The sequence below is a fragment of the Gallus gallus genome, chromosome 1 (assembly GCF_016699485.2).
Source record: "Gallus gallus isolate bGalGal1 chromosome 1, bGalGal1.mat.broiler.GRCg7b, whole genome shotgun sequence".
Classification (NCBI taxonomy): Eukaryota; Metazoa; Chordata; class Aves; order Galliformes; family Phasianidae; genus Gallus; species Gallus gallus.
Genome location: NC_052532.1, coordinates 168,918,446 through 168,946,222, shown reverse-complemented (window position 1 = coordinate 168,946,222; position 27,777 = coordinate 168,918,446). Strand labels below are relative to the sequence as shown.

Sequence of the window (27,777 nt, the reverse complement as noted above, 5' to 3'; positions counted from 1 at the left end):
CTAGCAAGGTGTGTAAAAAAAAACCCATCACATCAAGTATGTCATCTTAAGTTAAACAATAAGCTGTTATCCTAAATGTACCAGCAAAACATATAGTTCTGGCACAGGCTTGTTTGACAACCAAACATCACTGAGAAATTCGCTACAGGCAGGGAATACAGACAGCTTGGAGAAGATGAATAATGATGTATGTGCTTTCTTTCTAAGTCCTAGAATTACAGTTCCAAAAGAAAAGGGAGAAGTAAATCAACTCATGAAATGCCTTCTATTTATGTGACATAAGAAAAATAAATATACTTTATTCTGCTGCTGTCCTCACCTTCTAACAGAGGACACTACATCGTGTCAGCTCCAAACAGAAGTTGAAGCAAGCAGAGGTAGAACAGAACTAAGTGAAAACATGCAGACAGAATGCTAAAGCTGTTCTTCCACACTGATGGCTTTAGGCTTCCAATTGCTCCCAAATTATATCTGCAGCTACAGACTTAAAAGTACATTAGGGCTGAAGAAATCATGGAAGTTACATTGCTGGGGGTGTGTTAAGTAAAGGATAACTCAACTGCAGCAGTTTTTGCTGTTTGCAAGACCTCTATCAAATCTACTTTCTTGTCGCAGAAATTTCCAACACAAACCACAACAGCTGGCATGTTTTATCAGCAGTAAATGCTTCAGAAGCCTTAGAAACTATAGGTTTTCCTGGACTCTGGCACTTAGATGAGAACAGCAGACATGGGCTCGTTCCACCTGCACTCTGAGCTGGGGAGATGTGCAGCACCATCAGCTCAGAAGTCAGAGGGCTGTGCCAGCACAACACCTGCTGGTGTAACAAGCTCTGATGAAAGGCTAACAAGCATGTCCTGGTGAAACCCTGTCCTTCGGCCTGCCTGCAGCAAGCTGGCCTCATAGGGAGGATAACAACTCATAAAAATAATTAGTTAGGAACCAAGCCCTTTTGCTACGACTTAAAGATAAACGGACTTTCATTGTTTTCAATTCATTTTTCTTCTGTCTGTTTTGGAATTCAGCTATGAAAGACATATGAACCAACTTCTCAGTCAGCTCTAACAGATCAGAGGTAAGAGCAAGGGGACCACACAAACCAGTCTGCCTACCCTAACAGCATACTCTTTTACTAGATGACAATCTTTCATCTAGCTCAGATAATTTGTGCAACATCTCCTGGACACTGGGGATTTTTTCACTGCATGTTATGACATTCAATCACAGGAAGATTGGTCACATCGGAACACCATGAGAAAGACTGACATTGAGGAGGGCGATAATCATCTGCTCTGCTTTCCAGATCTGAGCTACTCACCCCTACACTTGTTATATAGCTGAGGGAGAAAGAGATACCATCTACCTATCTCAGCATAATAGCAAACACAGGCAAGAGGAATTGTCCTTTTCATCCACTTTAAAGGATGTCCAGGTTACGTAGCTCACGATTAATTTTCAGACATTTAAATTAGGAATCCCACAGTAGTGACAAAAGCAGAGCCCCATCTCAAGTTAAGCCATAGAAACATGTTACATGGCGACTTACTCTCAATGGACAGTTGCAGTTTTTTTTCTACATTTGCTACATTTTTTTTTTCTAACAGAACTGCTTTACTCCCTGTCTGTAAAGAAATTCCCAGACATGAGCTATGATCATACATAAAATTATATTGGTGCCAAGAGAAAATATCTGCTAACCCAAATACAGCACAATTTGGGTCATGAACTGTATTTTATGCTCAGAGGACAGCTAGTACATTAGGATCCTGAACTAAATAAGGATCTGTACCTGTTATTCTCATGTAAGTAGTTAATATATAACTAAATGGGCACACATGAAGGCTCCCAGAGATATTATTGGATACCTCCCATTATTTATTTCCTTGACCACAGTGACTTGACACGTTCACTTACTGAATTAGGTGTTTTGGTTCTGCTTCCACGTAATTGTCATGCAAACAAACAAAATAAGAATGAAACAAAGTGACATACCTGTGGGGCATATCCAGGAGGCACATAAATAGTAGGCACTGAACCATTTGGGGACATCATTGGAACCTGAGCAGGACCTACATGGATTAAAGAAACATTCTCATGAACCTGTACTGAGAGCTCAAAGAACATGCTGACCTGCAAAGTCTCTGTGAGAAGTACACAACATAACACGAATTAAAAAAGGCAATGGGCTATACAGATAAAATTATAGCAAAGGGCCCCCTCAGAAACATGAGACATTTAAGAAAAGCAGAAACAAAGTAAAAATAATTGCCCAGCATATATTTCTCCTTTCCCTGTTAGCTCATGGAAAAGCTTATGGCAAAACTTCTTTGCAAGTGACAAGCCAAAAGAAGCAATCCAAAACGAAGTGGAAATGGAATAGACTTTGCAACAGAAAACAAATAATGGAAAGATAAAACTAGACAGTATTCGGTTAAACGCTTAAGAATAGTAAATAAACTCAGTTATATAAGTAAATAAACTAGTGGTCTGTCAGTATGGACTTATCACCTCAGATGGTCTCAGCACCACACAAGAACAGAAGGTGGCAACCAGGAACACTAACTTAAAATCTCAGAGAAAAGCCACTGTATTACAAACCAGAGAGTCTACAACTGAGAACAGTAAGAAGCTGTGATACTGTGGCAGTCCTTGTAACGAGCCAGCCAGGAGGAACAGAACTTGCAGACACCTGGACAAATACAACACCATGTGTTAAGGTGGCTTTCGAAAATAAAGCACTGCCTGGAAAATCCAATACCTTCAAAGAGCACAGAGTTACTGTTACATACTTGGGTTCTCAAATAGCATTTGACAATCTCTCTCGAACACCCTTAAAGCAGTGATGCTGCCTTTGGCTGAAAAGAGAAGAGGGCTTCTGGTGAGGAACTAACTGGCCTGAGAACAGGAAGCAAAGTGAAGGGAACACTCAGCTTGCAAAGCAGCTACAGTGACCACAGCAGTCCCACAGGCATGGTATTTCAATGCATTAACAAAGTTCCTGGGCATGGAAATGAATGCCTAGGTGACAAGTTTTTGGCATGCACTCAGGGAGACACAATAGGTCTCACAGCAGTCGGTGGCCATCCAATACAGATGCAGAAGAAATAGTGTTGATAAGTGCAAAGTAACGCACTTGGGCAAAAAGAAGTATTTATTCACAGTGATAAGCCATACTCTCACACTCATAAGCCACATTCTATGTGAGTAGATTAATGAGTTTTTACATACATGTCTAAAGAAATACCAATTGAGATGTTCACTGGCACTCACAGAAGGAAACAGAACATTAACAATCATTAGGATCATTTGAGTTGGAAGGGACCCCTAATGGCCATCTGGTCCAACTCCCCTGCAATGAACAGGGACAGCTACAGCTCCGTCAGGTGCTCAGAGCCCCATCCAGCCTGACCTTGGGTGTCTGCAGGGATGGGGCATCCACCACCTCTCTGGGCAAATATCCCGAGCACAGTGTGCACTGCCTGTCTTCATTCTTTGGAAAAAAAAAGAAAAAAAGACAACAGAACAAGAAAAGGTCAGAAAGAAAAGGCAGAAAACTTTTACAGTGACTTTCCACCTGTTCATCAGGGCAGACACAAGAGACTAGGATTATTCCATCTGGTGATGGTTAAAAGGTAAAAGGGCATGCAGAAGAGAAATAGTACAAGACATAAAAACCACCAACTGCCTAAAATAGGAAGATGGATCATTTATAATTTCTCACGTGCAAGATCCAGATGTTAAATTAAGTAACCAAGTAAAACTGAAAAAGGAATTTCTCAGGACATGCACAGCTAAAATGCCTAAGTTGCAGCTTCTGAGAATGTTGTGGAAATGAAAGGTTGTGTTCACGGGTTCTGAGCTACTAAACAGATTGAGAGGAGTAACCCAGTAAGAGTTGATAAAAGAATCCCTGTTGGTTCAGGAAGCTCGAAAGAAGAAAGTGATTTCTGTGTGCCTGCCCCATCCTTATGCTCTCCCCTTTAGTGTTTGATACCAGCCCCTGCCATTTGCACAGGCAACAAGAGGGACTGCATACAGACGTCTTTACTTTCCCACATTTAAAATACACCACAGGAACAATAGATAAAGTTTAACAATTAAAGTGAAGCACAGCATAATCGAACAGGTTGTGTGGCAAGATGACAAGACTGGGATACAAACAGCCTAGGCTGCAATCCAACTCTTGGCGAAGTTTCAGTAATATTTCTAAAAGGCTCTTCATGTTAATAATTGATAACGTGTGCTTACATCTGTAAATGGGAGGTACTACCCAAGTGCAAGGTGGGCTTTATCATATGTCTGTGATAGGAAATATGAGATCACAGAATCATAGAATCACCAAGGTTGGCAAAGACCCACAGGATCACCCAGTCCAACCATCTACCCATCACCAATGGTTCTCATTAAACCATGTCCCTCAACACAACGTCCAAACACTCCTTGAACACCTCCAGGGTCGGTGACTCCACCACCTCCCTGGGCAGCCCATTCCAGTGCCTGGCAACTCTTTCAGAGAAGTAGTACTTCCTAACGTCCAGCCTGAACCTCCCCTAGTGCAGCTTGAAGCCATTCCCTCTAGTCCTATCACTGGTTACACAAGAGAAGAGGCCGACCCCCAGATGTACTGTTACACCTCATTTTGCTAAGCGTGAGCTTGACAGAGAATTCAGATGAACTATGTCTGAATGCAAAGAGTGGGAAAAAGGAAGAAAAAGCATTCTATAAAACATGGGGCACATTATCCAACTTGATACCACACGCTATAACAACTCTTTCACAACAGGATAATAAAGCCTTGTAATATATTACCTTAAAAGAATCACAGCTTTGTTACTGACGAAGTGTTAACCCACAATGGTTGAGGGAAGAAAACTTTTAAGAATAAGGTCCTAATTGAGTGACTGAACTGTGCAAAAAGCAAATAACAGAAGGACTACAGTGCACTTTAGATTGAGAACAGACCCTTCTTCGGGTTTTTGCTCAAGTGAAACTCAAAAATGTTTCAGTTGAAATTTCTGAGTGTGAATCACTGAAATAGAAGTGACAGTCACATGAAAAGCAGTGACCAAGCTGAGAAGTGCTTTGGAGTATTACCTTAAATTAATTCAAAGAGGTCAACAGTAGCAGAAACATATTTAATACGAGCTGCCATTCATCAAAGTAAATGCTTTAAATACTTAAGCGAGGGTGGATTTCATATGGCTTGTATCCTGTAGAGTACTTGTGGTTTTACAAGATACTGAAGCTTTCATTAACCTCACCGTTTTCAACCGTGAAAGTTTCAGGTACACTGGGAAAGCCACAATTACTTCAACTTCTATAGCAAACTCACTGTGCTGAGAGGATGAAGGAAGCCTAATGTGAACAGCTTGTTACTTAGTGAGCCAGTGGGTATGCGTCTGGATGAGGAGCTACGAGATATGGTTTAGTGGCTTGTGGTAGCAAGGGTAATGGGAGGACGGTTGGACTAGATGATCTTGTAGGTCCTTTCCAGCCTTGTGATTCTATGATTCTATTCTATGCCGGCGTTGGGCTTTAATGAATTGTTAAATTTAGGCAATATTCTTTAGGTGTTTAAAAACAACTCAGGTCCAGGTAAGTAAACTGTCCTTCTTTCCAAAGATCACTCATCGCTGAGTGCTTTAAGCCTCTGTCCCAACAAACAAACAAAAGCAGCTATCTCTGGGGCAGTACAAAGGTTGATCCACAGAACCATTTCAGCGTTCCCCAACCGAGCAGCCACACAAATGAAAACACAAAGGCACGTATGGAGCCCGAGAAATATATGACCTTAGAACGGAGTCCAGTTAGCAGTCTGAAAGCCTGCATCCCACCTTGAGCATTTTCAAGACTCAAAATAAATGAAAATCTGTTTCTAACATTCAGGATGACTTCTGATACGCTTCTGAATGGATTTTGAGATGACTGCAGAATGAGGTTTTTCCTGAACATTCAGGAAAAGAGAAAGCACAGGGAAAAAAAGCTGAGGAACTCCACTTCTTTCAATGACTACAGGGTCTGCAGTGAAGTTATGGTCCGTTGGCAGAAAGCAAGATGCACTGCAGGAGGAATCCCCACGCTTTCCAGGCAGTGTCAGAGGCACTGTCAGACCAACACTGAGTTTTGTGTAGCACATGGAACTGAATTCACATCCACATCACTGTGTGATGCATGTTGATGTGTTTACTGTTCTAAGAGGCCTCGAATCTTCTGTATACTTTCAGTTAGACAAGTTCTCCCTCTGGAGAAGCGGGAAGGAATTATTGTGGGAGAAGACAAGCTGCATAGCTGTGTTTGATGCTTCATTCATGAGAAATGGCTCAGCAAATGCAATCAAGGTGTATTTAACCCAGTGTAACCCAAGAGGCAAGACACATCACTGTACTTTTTCAATTTATCATCCTGAAATTTGCTACTTCGCTACTACAAAGGGCAAAACTCGCATAAAGCCTCTCAGTGAGCACCCTGACTTCATAAGAACCCAGATCCCTGGCAGAACTCATGTAACTCGCAGCAGGACGGAGCGCCCGTCGGCCAGCGGCAGGTTGAGTTCCGACCTGGGAGCTCTCCCACCCTCGTTGCGCCCATCGCGGGGACGGCCGACGGGCAGCGCCGCTAACAGCGCTGCGGAACCGCTGCAAGCGCGGCGCACACCTGCACGCAGCCCGGCCGGCTCCGCAGTCAGCACCAAGGCCGCTCGCCGCGGTTCGCTCCCGGAGCCGCCCTCCCGGAGGCCTTCACGATGCCCTTCCGGGGCAGCACCGCCCGCACCGCCGCCGCCGAAGCCCCGATACGGCCCTCCCTGCCCCGCGCCGCTGCTCTGCCTCGGGCCGGCTCGACCCGCGCTAACGCCGCGCGGCCGTCCCTCCGCGGCCCCCGGCGCGCCGGGAGAGGAGCTCGGGGTCTCACACGCTCCCCGCGCCGCTCCCAGCCGCCGCCACCGCCGCGACCCCCCTCTGTCAGCGCCAGCCCAGAGAGGGCGGGCAGCCCCCGGCCCCGCGCCTTGCCCAGGGCAGGCCTTACCGCTCATGTCGGGCCGGGCCGGGCCGCGCTGGCGGCTGCTCCCGGCACGGCACGGCACGGCACGGCACGGCACGGCACGGCACGGCACGGCACGGCACGGCACGACGCGGCGGGCGGGGCGGCAGGCGGGGCGGCGGGCTCAGGTGCGCGCTGCCCGCTCCGCCCCGCTGGAAGGAGGCTGTCCCAGGGGAACGCTGGGCTCCCGCACGGCTATCGCTTCTTTTTTACGACCACCAGTTCTCGCCGCTGGTACGAGCCGGGCGTTTAGCCGCGGCTTTTACGTTAATCGGCGTAATTAAGTCGAAAGGGATTACTTTGGCCAAATCCTTCCGTAGGATTTACCTCCAGATGAACCGGTCGGCACACGGCACGGCCGGAGGGGCGCGGAGGTCCGGCCCCGAACCGCCGGGCACCGCGCGGCCGCGCGTTCGAAGGCTGCAGTGCCTTTGATACTAATCTGTGCGGATCCCGCGGCTCATGAGCGCTGCTATACTTAGCACGAGCCTAATGCGAGCGGCGATGAATCACTGCTATCCCCAAGAGGAAATAGCATTCAGGATTTACTGCGGCACATTAGGTTAACTATGGCTCCATAACCGAACACCCACACTTTGACATCACACGGGCGATGATATGCATCGCTGACGCAAGCGCTGACAGGATCAAACACAAAGGCCACCGCGGCACAAACAGTGGAGAGCGCAGCTGACGTCGCGGCGCCCTGACATGCCGTGGCCGATCAATAGACCCAGATGCCACAAATAGTTGCACCACTCGCTTTTACATAACGGCCCAGGCCTTCAAGTTTTATTTTGGGCACCCGGCAGAGCCAGTTAATCACAGAAACCCAAGAATGACAATAAACAAGAGGCCTACGCTCGCCTCGTAAGCTGTGCCTGGCAAATATTGGGACACTGGTGCTTAACAGGTTAAGGGGCACTGGAAGATGTCACGAGGATCCAGGAGGTTGACTTTCACTGGGCGTGATGTCATCAAAGCAAGCAGTAACAGAAGGAAAGCAGGCACAGAACTGACCAGTAGGCCTGAGCTGGGGAAGGAAAGGAAGGAACTGGAAGCACTGCAAGGGCAGGGGCGGGCAGAAGACTTCAGTTTTCAGTGCTGTCAGTTGAACATGTTCCTTATGCTCTAAATTCATCGTGACAAAACAATCCCTTCCCCCATCCGTCTGTCTACTTTTGCCACCAAGGCTGGGGAACAGCCACTGCCAAAGCGGGAGCCGTAATTTAAATATATGAATTGACTGCAGAATCTATCAGCGGGCTGGAGGCTGGAAAACACGAGGAAAAGCAAGGTAAAATGTTCATGTAGATCTGTTCAGAAGCAGGGGGGGGAAAAAAAGCATCAGTTTCATTCATACAGGCTTCGGAATAATGGATAAGAACTGAAAGCCTGGAGGCCTAACTACAGTATTTCTACAGATTCCATCCTAATGAAATCCTCATCTTTCCCATGAAACCATACATATGTATTCAGAAAAAAAGGACACAAAATCCCTTCTCATATGCCAACGTGCGGAGATGACAGATTCCCATAGCACTTTATCATTAATACAGCTATCAGTTTTCCTTTATAATGGCCTCACGCACATTGAAAGGACAAAGGTAACAATGGTTTCTGTGTTCAAATAATAAATGTGCTCCATTACAGCTATTTCTAAACAGTGACCGCTGTGCTATTCTTGATTTAAAAAAAAGACTGCAAACCCACACCTTCAAACAGTGCAAACCTCATCAGGAACTTCCATATGGGAACTTGTAGAAAGATTATTCAACAGCAACGACTTTTAAACGCTGTTTACGAACCAACACTGGAGCACAGCATCAACTCCATCCTACCTCTGTTTAAAAAACAAAAATCAAACCAATAACCCACAAAACAATGAACCAAAGAGGCTAATGTGGAAACACAAAGCACAGACTTCCACTGTGCAGTCAAGATCATTAAACTGCTCAGCTCGCTTTGCTGTTTTAGGTTTGGGCTAAGGGCTATTACTTAATAGCTGTGGAAGAGTTATGTCAAAAAAATATGTTCTCTCTCCCTTATAGTCTTCCAATTTAAGTATCAGGTGAACCCGAAGTTGTTACATTTCAAAGGAAGTTAGTCAAACATGATATACCATTCTTAACACAAAGCAGCTTTGATGAATATGTTTTCATTCTTAGCAGTAAAAATAATTTGGACTGACTGCTTTGCATATTAGCTCAGCTTCTGATCAAGGAGAGTAATTTCCCAGCACTTATACTGTGCAATATTGATCTGCAACTTCTTCAGACTAATATTTAATATATGTGCATAATGCTTAGTCATGTTCCATTTGATTCACAAGACTCAGGATAAACCACAAGTTAATTATCTAACAGTTGTTACCACTGGAATTTGTGTATTTATAACCAGAGAGTATTTTTAGTAATGCACATCAGAAAGATTCAAATGGTAAGCACTACTGCTGGTTACTGGTTGTGGCTAAGGGGTGAACAGCACAAGTGAGTCTCAGCAGCCAGCAGCTCATGGTGTGTAGAAAGCTTCTAGAAAAGAGCACATTGAAAAGAGATGCACATAGAAAAGAGATGGTGGCAAGCACTGACATCAACTTCTTTTCTTCCCAGGCTGCTCATGCCAAAAGTTATGTAGGGTAATTATTTGTAAAGGTCTTTTTGGCACCATTATACTCAAGCTATTATACTGATGGGTTATTTTTTTCTGTACATACTTACCTGGCTACAATGACTTCAAACTAGAGGGTAAAAGTATGTCACAGTCTGCTGTCTCAGAGTGGGCTCTGGGAGAAACCCCTTCTGCTCTGTGTAGATTTCTTAATATTCTCACTCTTGAGTTGTGTATGTGTATATATGTATGTATAATACACGTATATATGCACACACGTCTGCACGTAGATAATGACTAAGAAAAGCAACAGCACACATATCAATGGTGAACTGGTTTTACCAAACTGTAGAGCAGGGCATTTCAAAACAAAGGAACTTCTAGGGTTAGGCTGCCTGGTGAAAAGCAGGCCTAAGTATTGCCCTCTGCAATGAGAAGAGGCTACTAACTACACTGATTTGAAAACTAAAGTGACAGAACACAACCGCTCTGTCCCATGGAAATTGTACTCTTCTCTTGAACAGAAGTAACTCTTGCATTCGCTGCTCTGGCCAGATGAACAGATCTTCTGTAAAACAGTGTAAACCAAATGGAAATGGACATCAGTCCTACAAGACCTCCTCTCTTTACAGTCACCGTATACAACTATTTTTTATGCCCAAATGAGAGATGCTCACTTGACTCGGCCAACGTGAAAGCTCTACTAAGATTTCAGTTTCAGAAGAAAATGTTCAGATGTAGGCTCCTGAACTATGAAATAAATGTTGAAATAACACTTTATTACACAGTTTTGTTTCAGAGCATGAGGGAGAAAAGCACTCCCCGAAGCTGACAATTTGAAAGGAGACATTTGGTAACGCACAGTCCTTCTGTCATGGTACAAACTGTAGAGAACAAGCCCCAAGCAGACAAATTACACAATAATGGCATATGACAAAAATGAGACATAAGACCAAGCTGAAAACATCTGATGCTACACACCTTACACTTCTCAACATTTAAAGCAAACATTTGGCTTCAGCAAGGTGATTCACAGGCTGCCTCGGGAGGACAGCTCCACGCTTTTGCACATTTATCAGGAAGCCATCTCATACCAAATGACACAAATCATTAAGCACAGGCAGTGTGTCCTCAAGGAGACACCTGGTTCGGACCTGCTTTATTAACTCTTGTCCAATTTTACTGGAGTAGATCAAGGTTTCAGTTAGGAGATTCCTACTGTCAGAAAAGATGCCTTCCTATTCAGTTGGTAGGTAAGCTAAATTCTGAGCTTTCTTCTAACACCCGGCTTCTCTCAGTCTGGAAGAGTGCTATGGGCACCAGACTATGCAAAAAATCTGGCTCAGACACATTGCCACCTCTGCTGAAGATAGGCCACTAGGAAAGTGAAATGCAGCACATTGAGCTCCTGTCCCTGCTACAAGACACAGTTAACTCCACTGATCAGGTTTCTAAATGCAAAATACAATGCCAGCCTTTGGAAGGAGAACTTGAACCAAGAGTTCACCCAAACTGTAGAGGAATCCCTAGAAAGGCAGAGTGACTTCCTACAAGTTTCTCTATGGTCTTCTTTTATTTTTTTGGAGGGGAGGAAGGGAAGAAGCCATCTCCAAAACACATGGAGAAATGCCTCAATGCGCCACCTCCCACAGCATAACAGCCAGGGGACTCTGCTGGAATCTGGAGCTAAATCTTCAGTGCTGGTGTGCTCTGTAAGGCAAAAATCCTCATATCTCACTCTGGGTGAGTGCTTTAACCAATTTCCTGTTGCTGATAGGAACTGTATTTTTGGAGAAACCTAATATATCTGAGTAAAACAAATAACCTGTCTTGCCTTTAGGAGAGAGAGGCAACATTCACATACTGTGTCTATATCGTCTCTGCTCCAGTAGGTCTTAGATATGTGGTTTCTGCCTTTTCCCATGCAGCCTGTTTTGTACAATCACAAGGTTGTAGGGAATTCTGAAGTCAAAACAGAAGCAATGGATTCAGCGTGCCTGCTAGCATTATGCTGTGATACAGTGGGTGACCTGGGCTGCACTGTGACTTCTGCAGCTAAAATCTTCAGTTAAAACTAAGGTAGAATCCAAACACCAAGAACACGACTCCTACGACTGGAGTCTAAAACAGCAATTACAGGGGATGCTCTGAAAAGAAGTAGAAATAAAGGCTGAATGAAAAACTACTCGTCTTGAAAATTCTTAATAACATAGCAGCCAACGTGATAATATGCTTCAGCATTTAAATTAAGACTTTGGAGTCTGTTAATGACTTAAGGTCAACAAACAAAAAATTTTCTTGTTCAAAAAGCTTTGCAGAAACATGGTCTCAAATTAATTAAACCCAAATCAGAGCACGTATTAGAAAACCCTGATGTTCTCAAGTGAGACACAGCAACATAGAATGGAACTACATATGCTACTAACACCTGTGGCTTCTTCTGCAGTGAAATGTTTCTACTATGTCATACAGACCACAACACAATCCAACTAATTCCTACCGCAAACCTTACGTTTTCATTAGTGTGGTTTAGTAAACAACACAAAACGCCACAGGCTTCCTAATGAACTTGTTGTTATCTTTTAAACTTGTTTTAGTATTTGAAATCTGTAGATCTATAAAGTTGAGGATTTTTGCTTCTCTTATGTGACAAAGGACCCTTAATTCTCCACAGTGAGCTCTCCACAGATCCCTTCAGCAAGGAATTATTTTCTCCATATCCCCAGCAAGTTACCACACAGGGAAAGCATGTAAGCACAGACAGTATCCATGACAAAGGTTGTTTTTGATAAAAAGCTTTCACCAAGGTTAATGAATATGTATTATCAGAAAGACAACATCTGGTAAAGCAGTAAGCAGGGACCAGACACAAAGACAAGCTTATGCTGCTGCAAGTGTTCTCTTCAAACTCAATTTGCTCTGTAACCAAATACTTTTTAGAAAGTAAAATACCCATTGCTTTGGCAGCCAAACTGAACTCAGAACCAGAAGGAACTATGTAAGGAATCTGCTTACCTGTGCCAAACAAGAGGTCAGGGATGAAGCAACTAACTTAGCTCAAAAACTGTCATTCCAAAGTAGACAAAAGGTAAAAAAAATGTACTAAAACAGCACAGCTACTGACCATACATTTTGTATTGATCAACATACTCCTCTTCTAAGGAGCTGAGACAAGAAAATTGCTTAACAGATGGAAAGTAAATGTGTCCTTTGTGTCGAAACCTTTTTATTGCTTCCCTGTTGTCTGGGTGTAGAAGATCTACTTTTTCTGTTGCTGGACCACTGGGGCTAAAGGACTGAAAAAGACCTCATGAATCAAGTCTATTTACCTGCAATCGCTGCTTCATTCCTCTTCCCTATTATCATACATCAGGATCCATTACAGACGGATTGTATATAAAAGCATCACGACTGATCTTAAAAACAGTCAGTTCTTTTACCTGTATGTTTCCCACAGGGATGCTATTCTTGAGCACTGCTCCTAAGTAGCCAGGAGGTTTCTTATAATTAGATAAAATTTATTCCTAGACTTTCAACATCTACTTGGCTTTCAATCAGTTCTAGCATTAATTTTATTATTATTAGTTTTTAAATCCCTGGTGTTTGCTTATCTATTCCTAACAAAACTCATTTTTAGCAAAACAAGCCAACCTCTTCTAGTCTTCTTTCATAAAATAGCCTCCTGATTCCTCTGAATATCTTAATAACTCTTTTCTGCAACAGCTGGAATCAGTTTCAGTTCATCTTTTGTAAACATGCATTATCAAAGTACAGTTGATGTCTCAGCAGAATCCTATAAAATGCAACTAAACATCCCAAGCTGTACAACCAGTTACTGTCTGATGCATTTTATGATCACAGTAACCTTTACAGATACATTACACTGGAGATAATACTTATCTTGTAAGCAAAATAGCTTGCCTGCTTCCTCCTCCTCCTTATCAAGTTTCAAACAATGAGATCCCCATTTATAATTTATTAATCTTATGCATGACCTTGTATGGCATATGATTACTTTTCATCCATTTTAGGGGTACCATTCAAACAACACTCCTTTAAACAGTTAATACATGCTCTTCTTGATCTTTCACCATTTCTGGAACATAGACTTCCTAGACCACTGCAGTTCCCTGGATCACCATCTTAGCTGAAAGGTATTTCTGGAACACCTTGGTAGCTGAAAGAGACCCGAGTCCATTAGTTACTGAGTGGTTAAAAAGGAATGTATTCACTTACTAGGCTATCTGTTCATCGTGCTTCAGCATTCAATCCTTTCCTATTTTCTCCTCAATTTCGAACCTTAAAATAAAACACTACATGAGTAAGATTGGATAGAATCTGCTGAAGCTCTGCTGAAACTCTTCGGAGATACAATTAGAAACATTCTGTACTATACTTTGAATTTTGTATATTATAAAGTATATGTATAGTATATGATCTCAAAACTCCACTGCATACCTTTCATTCTTTACACCTGTATTTTCCAATTCTTTTATTTACTTCTTTCTAGTCCTTTTATCTACTTCCTACCAGCCTTCATATACTCAAAAGCTATATCCTACGTGGGTACAGCCTTACCTCACTGACATTCAACCTCTTTTTCCATGTGACATTTTCCCAGACACTTCACACCTTTGTCTAACTCTGTGAAGCTGCACAGAAATGTTTACCTGCCAATCTACTACTTGTCCAGATACTGCAGCGCATCACCACCACCCAACAGGAACATTCAGAAATCTACACTTATGTACTTCAGAAAAAAAGAAAAAAAACCAACACCTTTCTATTTAACTGCTGTCACCAAGATGAAACTAGATTCTTTCCCATCATAAATAATGGATCAGCTTTTTCAGATGAGAGGATGAGGCTCACTAACTGAAAAACAACGACAGAGCGCTGAAACTCTGTGAACATAATGCACACTTAGAGGGCTATTATAGGCAAATGGGTGCTCTGGATGGTATTTTTAAGACCTGTCAGAAGAAGAACCAGGGAAAAAACCTACAGGTAAAGCTGTGTGGGTATATGAGCAAGATTCCTAATCTAGCATGTGTCATACGCTCTGCTTGAAAAGCACGCAAGAAAACTTGAGAGCGTATATAGCTGTATTTCCAAGGGTATTTCCAAGGCACCTTTTCCTCCTTTCTAATGCAATATTTTTATTGTGTAAGAATTAGAAGGGTGTAGTAAGCATAAAAACACACCTTTAACAAATAAGTTACTGGAATGGCTATATAATGTCAGATTTTCAACGAGTACAGGAAAGTGCTGTTCCAACTCATGTTGGCTAGAAGTCCAGAGTAAGAAGCAATCCAGCCAACAATCCATCTCATAACCTCAGTGCTTGCAGGTACTGTTGTATCTATTTGCAGTATAAGTGCGGGAGTGGAAGCTAATCTCACACTACAGACCTCTGCAGCTTTGTTCACTTTTAACAGGTGGTGAGTCAGATGGCTTCTCAAATTTAACTATCTGCTTAATGATAGATGAGATTAAACTTATTTTATCCTGCAAAGCAGTTCTGTGCCTGATCACAAAACAATGAATAAAATAGAAAGAAAAAAATAAGAATAAATGCAAAGTTTTTTTTGTTGTTGTTATTTTCTGCATGTACCAGCAAATTAGGAGTTTTACTGAATGTCTCTTGACCACATAAATCATAAGACCCAGCTCTTATGGGTGTGCAGCCTTTCAGAGCAAACCCTCTTTAAAGCTAAAATGGCTGAGGCCACAACACAGTAGAGCACTTTAAGACAGTCTGTTGAAAGACAGCACTTAACACAAGTTTTTGGAAAATAAAGAAAAAGGCTGACAACTCTCTGTAGAAGCATCGGATTTTTATTCCCTCTCTGATATTCCCAACTTTTGTTCTGATTCGTGGAAGAGAGGAGTATCAGTAAGGTATAGCTCCTTGACCTCACAATTCTTCCCCTAGTTTGGGAACTTCTCTCAGCCCGTGGCCCTGCTGTGGTCTTTATTCAGCACAGCCCTACTTCAAGTGACCTGGATTTTCTACGTCTATTACAATATGTTGTTTTATTCACAGTAACTTACTACTATCCTATTGAAAATACAATTCCGTATTACTCCTAAGAATTATTCAGGAAGTAGCAATACAAACTTCCCATTCTTCCTACTTCCCACAGCTTCTTACTTAAAAAAAAAAGGAGGTGAACGGGTAAAAAATGACTTCTAAGTCATTTCAACTGAGATGTAACGTCAATTTTCAATCTGCTATGTATCAAAACAGAGTAACTAGAAGTTTTACAAAGTCCACAGGAAATTTCAAAATGAGGTTTTGTATCACTGAAGAAAGTAAGAGAGGTGGCAAGCCACCTTTTCACAACAAAATACTGAGTTGTAAAGGAAGCTCCTTCTTCAGTTGCTTCGGGAGGCACATTCTTCTCACCTATGAATACAACAGTCAAAATGATCCAAGGGAAACACAATATACACAGTATGAGGATAGTCCATATGTCCAGCATCAAGGGGAAAGAAAGAGTAAAACAGCTGGAGAAAAGGCTACTGGAAAAAACACATTGACAACAGGCACAGAAGATAAAATCATATGCTCACAGAATAGCTGGTTAATCAGAAAGGAAGGAGTGCGTAGTCAGCTTCCCAGTAGCTCTAACATCCATTAACTTGAGACACTTCTCTGAGTTATGGGGTAACCTACAGCCACTTGAGCAAATCTGAAGCTGAGGCCTTGAGCACCTGCTCCAGAAAACTGAATTCTTCTTGGAAGTCTGTTGCAGCTGAGAAAGGCCTTCCCTTAGGCATAAAAAGAACAGCAGCACTTTGGATAGCTGCATGTGCCACCAGTGAATTTGGCCTTTCAAACTTTATGTGAAGCTGCATGTAATTACGCTGTTTCTTAATGGCTTTAAGTGGCTGAACATACACACTTGTAATTGGTCTTTAATTCACGTTAAACAGTAGCTATTTATATCTGTGCACAGCTAGCCTATATGTTTGTAATGGCCTTGTTATCTTCCTTCCCCTCATTTGGATAACAAACTGCTTTAGATGTAAAACAGATTGCTACATGAATGTCTGCAAAAGGAAGAAAGGGAAGTTATATCACCACGAATTTAATGAAGCTCAAAAGCGTCATGATCATGTAAGCCATGCAAACTGACAAACCCTCAGTCATCTAGCAGTCAAAAAGACTACAACTATAATCGTCTGCTATTAATAACACATTCACAGCCATATCTCTAAGGCCATGTGCTGCTGATTCATCCATTAGGGAAAGAAAAATCAAAACTAAGAGCAGGAGCCTGCCTGGCCTTGAGGAAATGCAATGGCTGTGAGAGCTGCCCCAGAGCCATAGAGAAGTTGGTTTCCTACCACTCTTCACAGCTACCATGTGCCCAACAGTGGTCCAGGAAATAAGGCAGCTAAGACTATTTTCTGGAATACAAATAGAACAACAGTAAATCAAAATTAAAGTTAGTTTTTATTTAACTTTAAGCCTTTGATAGCAGTTTGAACACTTTCACAGCTGCAGCTATACTTCACGAATGCAGCCAAACAGCCTGAATCTCCAAGGGTAGAACTATAAAGAAACATCCTGGAGTTTCATCTAACAATGTGTAGCGTTTCCAACAGATGACACACCATCCTGTATTTCTACTCTATGTATTGTTAAAGAAGATCTAAAAAAGTAGTGCTTATGCACAAAGCTCTAGTCTTTTAATCTTCATGAAATCCATTTAAAAGTCAACTTAAATATACTGTTTCTGAGTTTTTATACAATAAAGCACAATTTGGTTTTTACAGAATTAGTCAAATAACGAAATGGGGAAACTTCTTTCTGTTTTCTGCTTGGGGGACTAGCTGATTCACTAGAGGGCTATGCTGCCATCCAAAGGAACCCTGATAGGATGGGAAGGTGGGCTGGCAAGAACATCTTGATGTTCAGCAAGGAGACGTGCAGAATCCTGCACCTTGGGAAACAGCCCCAAGCACCAGGACATGCTGGGGGCACCCAGTTGGAAAGCAGCTCTGCAAAAAAAGGACACGGGGGTCCTAGTGGGGCACCAAGTTGAACATGAGAAATGTGGACACAGTGGAGAGAGTCCAACAGAGGGCCACAAAGATGGTGAAGGGCCTGGAGTACCTCTCCTGTGAGAAGAGGCTGAGGGAACTGGGGCTGGAGGAGAGCTGCAGAAGAGGAGGCTCAGGGAAATCTCACTATCCACAAATCCCTGCAGTAGAGAGGGCATCAGGCTCTTGTCAGTGGCGTGAAGTGCAAGGACGTGGGTGCAAACTGGAGCACAGGAGGTTCCCTCTGAACAGTGGGAACACTGGCACAGGCTGCCCAGAAGCTGTGGGATCTCTCAAAGCCACCTGGATGTGGCCCTGGATACTTCACTTTGAGTGTCCCTGCTGGAGCAGATGGACCCAGGGGGCCCTGCCAGACTCAGCCCTTACGAGGTTCTCTAATTTAATAAAACAGAAATGTTAACAATTTTCACAAAACTTTACGATTTTAATCAACCAGATTTCATCCGATTAACATATAGAAAATATTATCAGCATAAGTTACTCTAAATATTAGGATCTTGAAAATCCTAAGTAAAATGTTCTTTCAAACTCCTTTGCCTGCATCTCTGATCCAGTTCAAACATCTAAGCAATTTTCTACTTATGTCAGAATCCAAGAAGAGACCCAACATCAATTTTCCCCTCCTTTTGTTTCATAACACAAGAAATACAAGGCTACTTATTTCCCATCAGTAGCATAGTAAGGGATCAGATAAAGTGATTGCAGTGCCGGGGGACTTAATATTTTCAGACACAGACCTGTCAGGCTTGACACTTTGCATAGGAGTCATCCAAGTGATTTCAGACTTACACTGTCCACAGTAGCACCTGAACCTCGACAGTATGAGTTAATGATTTACAGTCTTCAGGGCAAGACATTACTGATGGCAGTCATGGGAGTCAACTCTAGGTGCATTTCCTAGTTGCAGCTACTGGCCGTTACTCCATTCCCAACATGTAACTCTAAGTATTGGCATTCTCCTTTTAAGACGTGAGATATTAAGAGTTCCTGGAAATGGATGAGTTTAGAGAGCTCAAAGGCAAAACTTGAGGGAACCGTGGGTACAACTTCAAAAGAATGGACTCCAATGAGATGTTTTCGTGGTGTAGGCTACTTGTTTCCATTTATAATAGCCAGGCTTCAGATCCAGAATGGAGACATCTCATTTAGGAATCTAAAATTGTATGGCTGCATGCAAGTTAGGACTTCAAACTACCCACTCCAATGTGGGGATCTAGTCGGTACAGATAGTGGAGCCTGGAGAGCTATTCAGTTCAAACTGATGTCAGCTGAAAATCACTGACTACACTGTAGCTAGTGACTAAACCTTCACTACTTATAAAGGGAGCTCAGATCCAAGGCCACATATAGAAACACACACTCAGGCACCTAAAATTAGATGTCTTGAGCATGCAGCTGAAGCACTGATATTTCAAACAAGCGTCTCCAGAAGCTTCCTACAGACAGGCTGGGTATACACTGCACTGAAAAGAGGGAATAAAGGAGGGAACTAAAGAAGATATAAGGAAAGATTAACTGATGAGAATACATTAGAAAATGGGACGTGAAATGGAGAAACTGAGTATCTTATAAGGAATATAGTGAATCATAAACTCAACCATTTCAAAATGTGTGAAATAAGTCAATGTAGAAAAATATTTAATAGAAGGATGAGGAAGTAACAAGAAAAAAGCATTATAAATGTGGTTTGTCCAAATAAAGATCTATTTAACAACATTTCAAACAGAAATCAGAGAAAGAAAAATGAAGTTTTCCCTAAAACACTTTAAAACAAACATGATTAAAGATCTGGATTTCTCCTTCTAATCTGTTTTTAAATTTGCAACTGCAGAAGGTGTTAAGAGAAGCCTGATCTGCTTTTAAACAAACTTTTGTCAAGTTCAGTTTATGCAGGGAATGGCATACTTCAGAAACTTAGTAGAAAAGCAGCATGATCAGGTCAGCTTTTCCAGCAGTAGCTCATTGGGGCATCACTGATTGCCTCTTTAAGAGCTGAGGGAGACCAAGGCTACCACCTCCCCTTCAGTTATCAGACTTAACCAAGGAGAAGGTCAGGCAGTTCCCACAGAAGGGAGTGAGGTCTCTTTAGGGGTTAGTTCTTATGGCTGCTCTTAGAGCAGAAAGAGTCAATATAAACAGACCTTCAGATTGCTACAGCTTATTCTGGTTAGGGAAATGACTTTGTTTTGTGTTTCCTTGCCAGCTTCATTAATAAAACTGAGTTTTGAGAGATGGTTCTTTCTCAGCACTGCCCTATTGCAAAAAAGACTACAGAATCAAGCAGGTATCTGTGTTAGTTTTAATTCAGCATAGCACTAGTAAAAGAAAAGCTGCAGCATTAGGGTTTAAGGGCAAATTTTCCATGCTAATGACATTCAAAATTAAGGATCCTATTTGTCCTACATGACACAGCGAAGGTATGAGCAGCAAGACTTAAATTCACCCTGTTTTTTTTCTTTATTTATCAGAAGGGGTTTGCCTATGTCTCATCCAACCTCTATGCTAATTTACCTATACAAAATTTGCAAGGGCATTCATGCAATCTGTTCGTTACTCTAAGCTATAAAAAAGTCAGCTCCCTGCTTACAGTTACTTTGGAACGCAAGAAGGGCAGCTTCTTACTTATTGTGGCATATTTTCAAATCAAGGGAACTATAACCATGTTTCATGGTCACTCTCATAGAATGGCTTGGGTTGGAAGGGACCTCAAGGATCATCAAGCTCCAACCCCCTGCAACAGGCAGGGCCATCAGCCTCCATATCTGGAGGCTGCCCAGGGCCCCATCCAGCCTGGCCTTGAACCCCTCCAGAGACAGGGCATCCACAACCTCTCTGGGCAGCCTGTGTCAGCACCTCACCACTCTCTTTAACATCTTCTTGTAAAAAAAGAGGTCAAGCCTCCTCTGCAGTTATACTCATGCATGGCTGACCGATGCTAACATTGTTACCTTTAGTCTGACTGTAGGCATTAGAAAATACAAACATTCATACACAGTTTAGAAACTGTTTCATATTTTAAGACATTTCCAAACTGAGCTGCTTTAAATTTAAGCTACTACTAGACTCAGCTTTGAAAATACTCAACAAAGAGTTAGGTGGGCTTTAAGTCACTGTTGCTTGCTGTGATCTCAGTTCTTTCCTCAGGGCCTTTATAAAGTCCTCTACATACTTGTGACAGAGATCCTAAAATTAACATGTACAAGAGGATGTTAATGTATCTAGTTTCAGCCTTGCGTATCACATTTAGTCTTCTATGCAACACTCACATGGAAGTAATGGACAGGAATCAACCGAAATGATTTGCCACTTAAGGCTTGTTTTGCTTAAAGGAACTGATGTGTAAAGCCCTACATTTACAGCTTTCAGAAGGCTAAAATGTTGAAAAGCAGTAGAGTGTCTTTGAAGAGGAAAATGACAGCAAATAAAGATACCTGCATCATCATGTAATGTCTCAATATTCAGAAATCAGGATTAGGTAAATGGAAACTGATGAAAAATTTCTGACTTGGGCTACAGAAAGAAAATATCAGCCAAAGCAGCTTCTCTGGGTAGTCCAGTAAGTGTTCTTAATGGGAGCAGGAAAAAAGAGCACTGAAACAAAGAAATACATATGCAGGCTTACTTGTACAAATTCATTACCCAGTCTCACAAGCTGTCTAGCATAGTAGAGATGCTCAAGAAGAGAATTCTTGTTAATAGTGTTCTATTATTTTTGCTAGTTTATTCAGTAATACAGACATATGCATTTAAATATTGTCCTATCATCTCTAAACTTTGCCCACTGCTAAAGCTGACACTGAGGAATTTAACAACCGAGATGCAGTAGTTCTAGAGGTGATGCCACCCTTAAAGCTAACATATGGGATTACTACTGCAGTGGCAGACATCCTGGTGCATTCCAAGAACACCATGGAAAGGCAGCACGTACTCCTTCCGACCCACACAGTGGGTTTAGGATTTGGTGATAAGCTCTGATCTCCTTGTAAAAGCAGCATCTTCCAATGACCATCAGCAACCACAAAAATCCTTTCCGGGGAGCTTGTGAGAACTTGTTGAGCAAGTCAGAAATTCTGCACATCTGTGTTTAACCATCTCAAACAGTAACTCAGTCTTAAATAAAACTCAACACCAAAGCACTATGTGCTGTGAAAAACAAAAACAAATTAAGCTTTTATGGAGGCTTTGTTGTTGAAATATGCCTAGGCAGGAGTTACATTTATTTTAAGTTGTTGTAGAGTCAACAAATATACAGAGTGGTGTGGTCAGACTGGTAACCACAGATAGCATAGCTAGAAAGACTATAATTAGAAATAGATGGAAAATGCTCACTGGTGTTGCAGACTTGCAGGAAAAACTCCAAGAGGAGCGATTTCTAGAAAGATCCTCCCCCAGTGGCAGTCAGCCCTTAAATGGGGTCTAGGAGAGGTGAAGCCAGGCACCACCCCTTCCAGTCACACCGCTGAATTGCCCTCACCTGAATTGCCCTCACCTGTGCTCCCACAGATGACTCAGTGCTCACCTCAGCTGATCAATCAGAGGTTCACGCCGTGATTCAACAGTTGCCCTACAGACGTCCAGCGTGGTTGCCTTAATGCTATCTGAAAACAACTAAAACCACATGGCACCTAGCAGCATGTAACAGCTTTATTCAAATACTGTTCTGGATAATGGGCAGGTCTGCTCCGCTCTTCCAAAACTGAAATTCATCTTAGAATGAAATAAAGTTTGTATTTCACTACTGTAGCCTCAGAGTTGATGTGATCTTCCTCTTTTCCTCTCGAAGGACTTCAAAATACTTCTAAGAAATATTTTATTTTTTATTCCAAAAACAAAAAAAAAAAGGTTGTTTAACTTTTATCCCAGCTACCAACCTTAACACTGATACTTCGTTTCATTTCAAAACATGACTCATTCTAATTTACATATATTTTCTTATTTCATTATAAAATGGCAATTTTCCTTTGCAGAGGCATATATAACATTGTCTCTCTTATTATGTCAAGTAACATTTAATAGCCCTTAGCTGCAACTTGGGACTGTTACAAAATGTGCTTAAGATGAGTCATCTTCATTCATTTATCCTGCAATAGGAAGAATTCATGAATGAGTGATCTGCAGTAATTCAGCTCTACAAAGAGAGCCCATTCATACGCTTCAAACCTGGTTATCTGAATCACTAATGTAGCTGATTATTTCACTTCAACAGAAGAAAATTTTGGCTTAAGAAAAGTTTCCACAGAAGTCTGAATACTTCCAGTATTTCAGAACAGTATCTAAAAGAACTCTACTGAAAATAAGCATTTTGGTCTAACACATAGATACGCAGCCACATATCTTCCTGTCTGTCTAGCAAGAAAATCACGGTGTCTTTGGAAAGTAAAGGACTGACAAATGGTTTAAATTGAAGTTGTGTTAAAAGAGTGGGCAGAAGTCAGCGCTCTCAGACAAACCACTGTGCAGTCAAACAAAATGTTATAAAATCAGGAATGGTCCGTTGGTACTGACAAGTGTTCATCTGAAGTTGCAGTTAAGTCAAAACACACACGATACAAAAGCAGCCAAAACCTAAGCAGTTGGCTACAGAAGTATAAAACAACGGTGCTTGTTATTTTACAGAAATACGCATGCAATACCTCAAGAAATACACAAAGTCATCAAAACTCTGTCAAAATAAAGGGATGTGATTAACCAAGGAGAAAGCATCTCTCAACAAGCACTGCTCTTTTTCCAAACTTACAGATTTTAAGCTAAGAAATACACACAATGGTCTTTTCATCCACTCTGAACTGCCATGGAAGAGGCACATGTTAAGAACACACTTCTCGCTTACAGCTCCAGATCATTTAAGGCTTTAAAGATCATCTGAGTTGAGCAGGCAGCAAGTATAGGGACCTCAGTATAAATGCCGTATTTTCTGCAGGAGTTAAGCCACAGAAAAAGCACAGTGTGCTCCTCCATTAATTGGTCCATCCAGAAGCAGCTCAACTTCCATTCTTTCATTTTTACAATACACTGAACGTAGTTGCAGTTTAAGCATAACCAATGAAAATTGCTTTGCCAAAATTTGAAACTATCTGTTATCATTTTCATCACTGGTCAATGCACAACATGCCAGATAGTTATTATCTGTTGCAGACTGGAATTATTTCTCCTTTTCCCTAGGTATCTTGTAGTAAGATTTTACTCCCAAGAGATCTTAACCACATTTTCTGTAAGGTAACTTTTTGCTAAATGTAGTTTAGAATACAGACTTAAAAAGCCCTGCATGAAAATACTCCGTAAATGAAGTTCTCAGAGTCAGCTCATTTTAGAAAGTAAACTCGGAAACGAAGAGATTTCTTCTTATTGTTTTGATAAGGGAATGTTTTTAATGAAGTATTAAGTGAATTTCTTGAGAAAAAACCCCTATGCCTGTTCTAATTCCTTCTTTGGGTAGATTCTGAGGCATCAGCATTAATTACATCAATATGCAGCGTTGTACATAATTACAGTTTTTCTGCGAGCAATGTGCTGTATCTTTGGAAAGTAACGTGCAGATACACATTTCTATCATACGTAGCATGGCCTCTTTTTACACAGTACATCACAGAAAAAGCAGAAAATGCATGCTTTTTATTGAGCGTTAAGTCAATACGGTCAGGCAAGAATATAAAGATTGGCAAATATTTACAGAAAAACAGACTGGAAAGCAGCATTATGATGACTAAATCAACCTCTCACTAATAGCTTCTCCACTAAATTTCTGACATCCACGCTTCTCCATACCTTTTTCTTAAATAAGCATCTCTTTAAATTGTACTCATTATATATTTCCACATCTTTAGCTTTGAATTGACCTAATAACAGAGTGCATACAGGGAAGAAAATAAAGACAGGGAAATAATGTGAGGTTTCCTTCTTTAGTGTCAGTGCAATAGTCTCCTGTGGCTATAACCCATTCTGAAGACTGGGCATCCATTTTGTGGCAAAGTGAAGCAGATTACACTTCAGAAGCTGTGGCAGAGCAAGAAGGACCGCTGATACCACATTAATCTCCACAGTGTGCACTACATGAAATCGTTCACTTTATACAAATCTAGATACAGTAGACAAGGTAGACATTCCTCATTAGTTGCAATACATACCATGAAACAGAACAGAATATCACAGAATATCCTGAGTTGGAAGGGACCCAATAAGGATCATTGAGTCCAACTCCTGGCTCCACCCAGGACCTCCCGAAAGTCAAACCATACAGTAAGACAGTACAGTATCACTTGCCAAAGGAGTTTCTTCTTTAAGTCAGAAAGACCCAAAAGGTGATAAAGGTAGAAAGATTTATTGACTTTATCATCATAATACAGAAATGTCAAGAGTGGCAAGAATAGACCAGAAAAGGGGCATTCAAGTGAACATGCCCAGCTGGTTCTGCTCTAAGATTAATGAACATATAGACATGAAACCTAAGTTATGATCTCTGTTTCAACACCACCTACATATATGCCATATTATTTTCATGTCCTGGGAAGGGGAAGGACAAGGAGAATGCCAATGCAGCAAGTTGTGTGCAAAAGCTGCAGGACTTTTCCTCAAAGTTGTAAAGATCATATCTGAGCTTATTCTTAGTGAATACCAGGAACAACTGTTATCTAATAAACCACTCACTCTCACCTTCATATTTAAAGCGTGAAGAAATAAGCAGTTGAATCAAATCACAATAGCAAGTTGTCTGTTTAGAAAGTAACAGGATCAAGAGGGATAAAAGCAGTATCACAATAGGTAAGAACTCTATTTGTAAAGATACAATATCAGTATTTTTGCAGTTCATCACACACACTTCCTACTTTCAAAACGACCGTGCAAGGAAATTAAACCCACAGAAACACAAGGCATGCTTCTCCTCAGCGTTTTGTGCAATAAAGGTAAAATACAATGCCCTATCTTTTGTTGTTGTATTTTTTTTTTAATCTTAAATTGCAAGACAAAATTAATTTGTTCCCCTCAGAAATTGCAAAGTAACTATTATACAGATACGTTCCAAATAAGAGTCTACAGAAACGTGAGCTGCAATACTGACTGATTTGTGGCTGAAGTGAAGCAACAGGACTGAGCAACTCTTGAAAAATGGCACTAATGAACATGTAGACTTTAAGAACTGTTGATGTAAACTTAATTACAGTCCAAGGCCTCCTTTTAATCAGCTATCTTGTAGCCCAAGGACGTGTCTCTGACACTGGAAACAGACTTTTCATCTCAGACTGGAGGGAGGGAAAAGGAGATGGAAGCCTCTTGCTTCAGCTTCTCAGGACTGTATCTGTGGATGTTGGGCCAACACACAGAAAACAGAAGGTAGGATTCATTGTCCCAGCAGATAATAAGCAAGAAAAAAGTGACCTCGTATCTGAATCTGTGGTTGCTCTCTTATAACAGAGTGAACTGGTATTCTAAACAACAGCAGTATCTGAATGCTCGTTTCTTGCAGCTGTAGATTAACTTAACTCATAGCTAGTTTAATTCAGAACAGAAAATATCCAAAATGACTCCTGTATATTCTTGGGTGAAGTGTTTGTACTTTGAAGTGAGATCAAGCTAGAACTCATGGAGGACACTGTTTGGCAAGAAAACTACCAGTAGGATAACAGAGAGCTACTGTTAGCATAAGCAAAACAACGACAATATTATAGCAAAGAATAAAGAAACCCAACATCCCTCAAACCAAATTTACAACTGTAACTTTTAAATTCAGGTCTGTTTAATAAATGAGCTTAATGAAGTTGCTACAGTAGTACTTGCCTGTTTTGTCTGCAGACTGAAAATGCCATGTTATTTAATTTCAACTAATACAACAAAAAAGCGCACTCCTCACAGTGCTCAAATTTAACACTAACACAAAATCTTTTAAACTGTTAAATAAAGCTTGTACTTAAAATTACTATTTACAGTCTTTTACCTTCAACACCAGAAACTGCCTTTTATTTATCTTGATGTAGAATGTGGAAATATTATATATATATATTATATATGTTTTACCTGTAATGCACTGAAATTGTCCATCTTCTCTTCTTATTGTAAATGCTTCCCCTGGATTAACTTGCACAAGAATAACCTTAAAAATAAAAGAGTGTTCACAACCATTACACAGGAATATGTTACAAAAGCCCAGTACGTGTAAAAAAAAAAAGTTCACTGCAAAAAAAAATAGTCTGAATATATTATTTTCCACTTTACATTATCTGCTGCCTTTATCCCACAGAGAAAAGAGATTAGAGCAAGAGCAAGTAGAAATCTTTTTAAACAAACCTTTCCAAAGAACCAAGCAGAGAACAGCAACTTGGGTAAAACAACACCTGTAGAAACTTTTTGTTTCTGGACTGTTCAGTGTAATCAAAACATTATTTCTACAGCTTAAATTATTTAAACAAATTACATTTACTTCCACGTTAATCAAACTGCTACAGAAAGTTTCAGAGGTAGCCCAGGACTCCCCAGTGCTTGTATTTTAAATATTACTGCTTGGCAAACAGTTTTCAGCATAAGAGAAACATCCTGTAATTTCCTTTTTTTCATGATCCAAGCACGTCTGTACAATCGTTAATGATAAAGCATTATTAGAACTAATAAGTAAGCGTATCAGATACACAATTTGAAACAGTATGTATAGTTTTATTTGCAGAAAGCTGTTGAACCTCTTTTTTGTGTGTGTGTGTTTGCTGGTTTTTGTTTGTTTTTAGGCCACACAATGTAGAATACGTAGAAAAGCATATGCAGCTGAAAAACCATGGAAATCGGACACAAACCAAAGTAAAAGTCCATCACCATTTTAGACTTCAGAATTCTCCTTTGAAACCTGACCTTGAGATAGTAAGTTTGTAGCTATGAGGAATCAAAATAAAATTAGAACAAAGGAAAATAAAGAAGAGGTGCATTTCATAGAATCACGGAATCCTTAGAGTTGGAAGGGACCTCTGAAGCCATCTAGTCCAACTCCCCTGCAGTGAATGGGCACCACAGCTACACCAGGTTGCCCAAGGCCTGATCCAGCCTCACACTGAAAGTCTCCAGGGACATGGCATCAAC

The 27,777-nt window shown here is 41.2% G+C and overlaps 1 protein-coding gene across 10 annotated transcripts in view; it reads right to left on the bottom strand.

Annotated features, from left to right (window-relative positions):
• Positions 1-27,777, bottom strand: part of FNDC3A (fibronectin type III domain containing 3A) — a 114,294-nt gene that overhangs the window by 46,650 nt on the left and 39,867 nt on the right. For 9 of the 10 annotated variants that reach the window (XM_046941661.1, XM_040699830.2, NM_001012826.3 and 6 more), the window contains 2 exons: positions 26,731-26,806; positions 1,993-2,069 (listed from right to left, as the gene is read on the bottom strand). In XM_046941661.1, coding sequence (XP_046797617.1) covers positions 1,993-2,069; positions 26,731-26,806 — 153 coding nt within the window. The remainder of the gene's footprint in view (positions 1-1,992; positions 2,070-26,730; positions 26,807-27,777) is intronic. The other variant, XM_046941665.1, reaches the window with a different exon arrangement.